This window comes from Limulus polyphemus, unplaced genomic scaffold, assembly GCF_000517525.1.
Source record: "Limulus polyphemus unplaced genomic scaffold, Limulus_polyphemus-2.1.2 Scaffold12709, whole genome shotgun sequence".
Classification (NCBI taxonomy): domain Eukaryota; kingdom Metazoa; phylum Arthropoda; class Merostomata; order Xiphosura; family Limulidae; genus Limulus; species Limulus polyphemus.
Genome location: NW_013678319.1, coordinates 1 through 1442, shown reverse-complemented (window position 1 = coordinate 1442; position 1442 = coordinate 1). Strand labels below are relative to the sequence as shown.

General features: G+C 35.3%; 1 protein-coding gene across 1 annotated transcript in view; it reads right to left on the bottom strand.

The window, feature by feature from the left end:
- Positions 1-1176, bottom strand: part of LOC106477071 (TBC1 domain family member 16-like) — a 6099-nt gene extending 4923 nt beyond the window's left edge. Inside the window, exon 1 of the mRNA XM_013937671.2 lies at positions 1076-1176. Within this exon, the coding sequence (XP_013793125.1) occupies positions 1076-1176 (101 nt within the window). The remainder of the gene's footprint in view (positions 1-1075) is intronic.
- Between the last annotated feature and the right edge of the window lie 266 nt (positions 1177-1442).

Genomic DNA, 1442 nt, shown 5'->3' with positions numbered 1-1442 from the left:
ATTGATGTTATGAAGTAAGTTGTTAGTAGTAAACATTGATGTTATGTTGTTAGTAGTAAACTCTGATGTTATGAAGTAAGTTGTTAGTAGTAAACTCTGATGTTATGAAGTAAGTTGTTAGTAGTAGACTCTGATGAAGAACCAACATGTACAGGAAAAGTAGTGGTCAGCATAGTTCAGAAGAACCAACCTGTGCAGGAAAGGTAGTGGTCAGTGTGGTTAAGAAGAACCAACCTATACAGGAAAGGTAGTGGTCAATGTGGTTAAGAAGAACCAACTTGTGTTGAAAAGCTTCATTTTTTATATCTAACCGAGTGAGATTAATAAATTATATTTTTGTCCAGTTTTAAAAGAAACCGTGGTTCTATTTTTTTTTCATATTAATCTAAACATTATTTGAAATAATACAAAGTGCTTTAAATGTTGTATTTTAAAAAGATTAGAATTTTATATCAATTCAAAAAGAGGACTTATATTTGATGGGTCACACTCACGCAGCTTGAAATTAGCAATGGCTAGCTGGCAAAAAGCTAATCTCTAGCCAGTGATCATTGAGGGATGCTGGTATTTTTCAGTAATCCATTTATGATTCAGACTAGTTGTAAATAATGGTCAAATCATTTAAAAAGCACAACATTAGTGAAAAATATGACACTATGGTAACTGGTCAGTAAACTTTTTCCAATAGATTGTGGCACATCATTCTAACAGATGTTTCAAAGGGATTCCCCAAGTTTAAAATAGCAAGTAAAGGCAAGCCAGGTTTCAGTCTCTCTCTCTCTGTTTGTTATTACACCTTATTTTTTCACTTCATATTATGAAATGTAACTCTTTTCAGAAGCAAAGACCTAATATTTGATAAAGTATGAACAATATGACATATGACACTTCCTAATGATTCACATCAACTGACTACTTACATCTGCTAAGGACATAAAAACTTTATTTTTTACCAGTATGGGTGATATAACCATGCTGACCACTACTTCTTCCTGTATAGGTTGGTTCTTCTTAACCACACTGACTACTACCTTTCCTGTATAGGTTGGTTCTTCTTAACCACACTGACCACTACCTTTCCTGCACAGGTTGGTTCTTCTGAACTATGCTGACCACTACTTTTCCTGCACAGGTTGGTTCTTCTGAACTATGCTGACCGCTACCTTTCCTGTACATGTTGGTTCTTCTTAACCATGCTGACCACTACTTCTTCCTGTATAGGTTGGTTCTTCTTAACCATACTGACCACTACCTTTACTTGTACAAGTTGGTTCTTCTGAAGTATACTTCTTTTCCTGCCCAGGTTCATTCTTCTAAACTATACTGACCACTTCTGTTCCCATACAGGTTCATTCTTCTGAACTATACTGACCACTTCTGTTTCCGTACAGGCTCATTCTTCTAAACTATATTTACCACTTCTGTTTCCGTACAGGCTCATT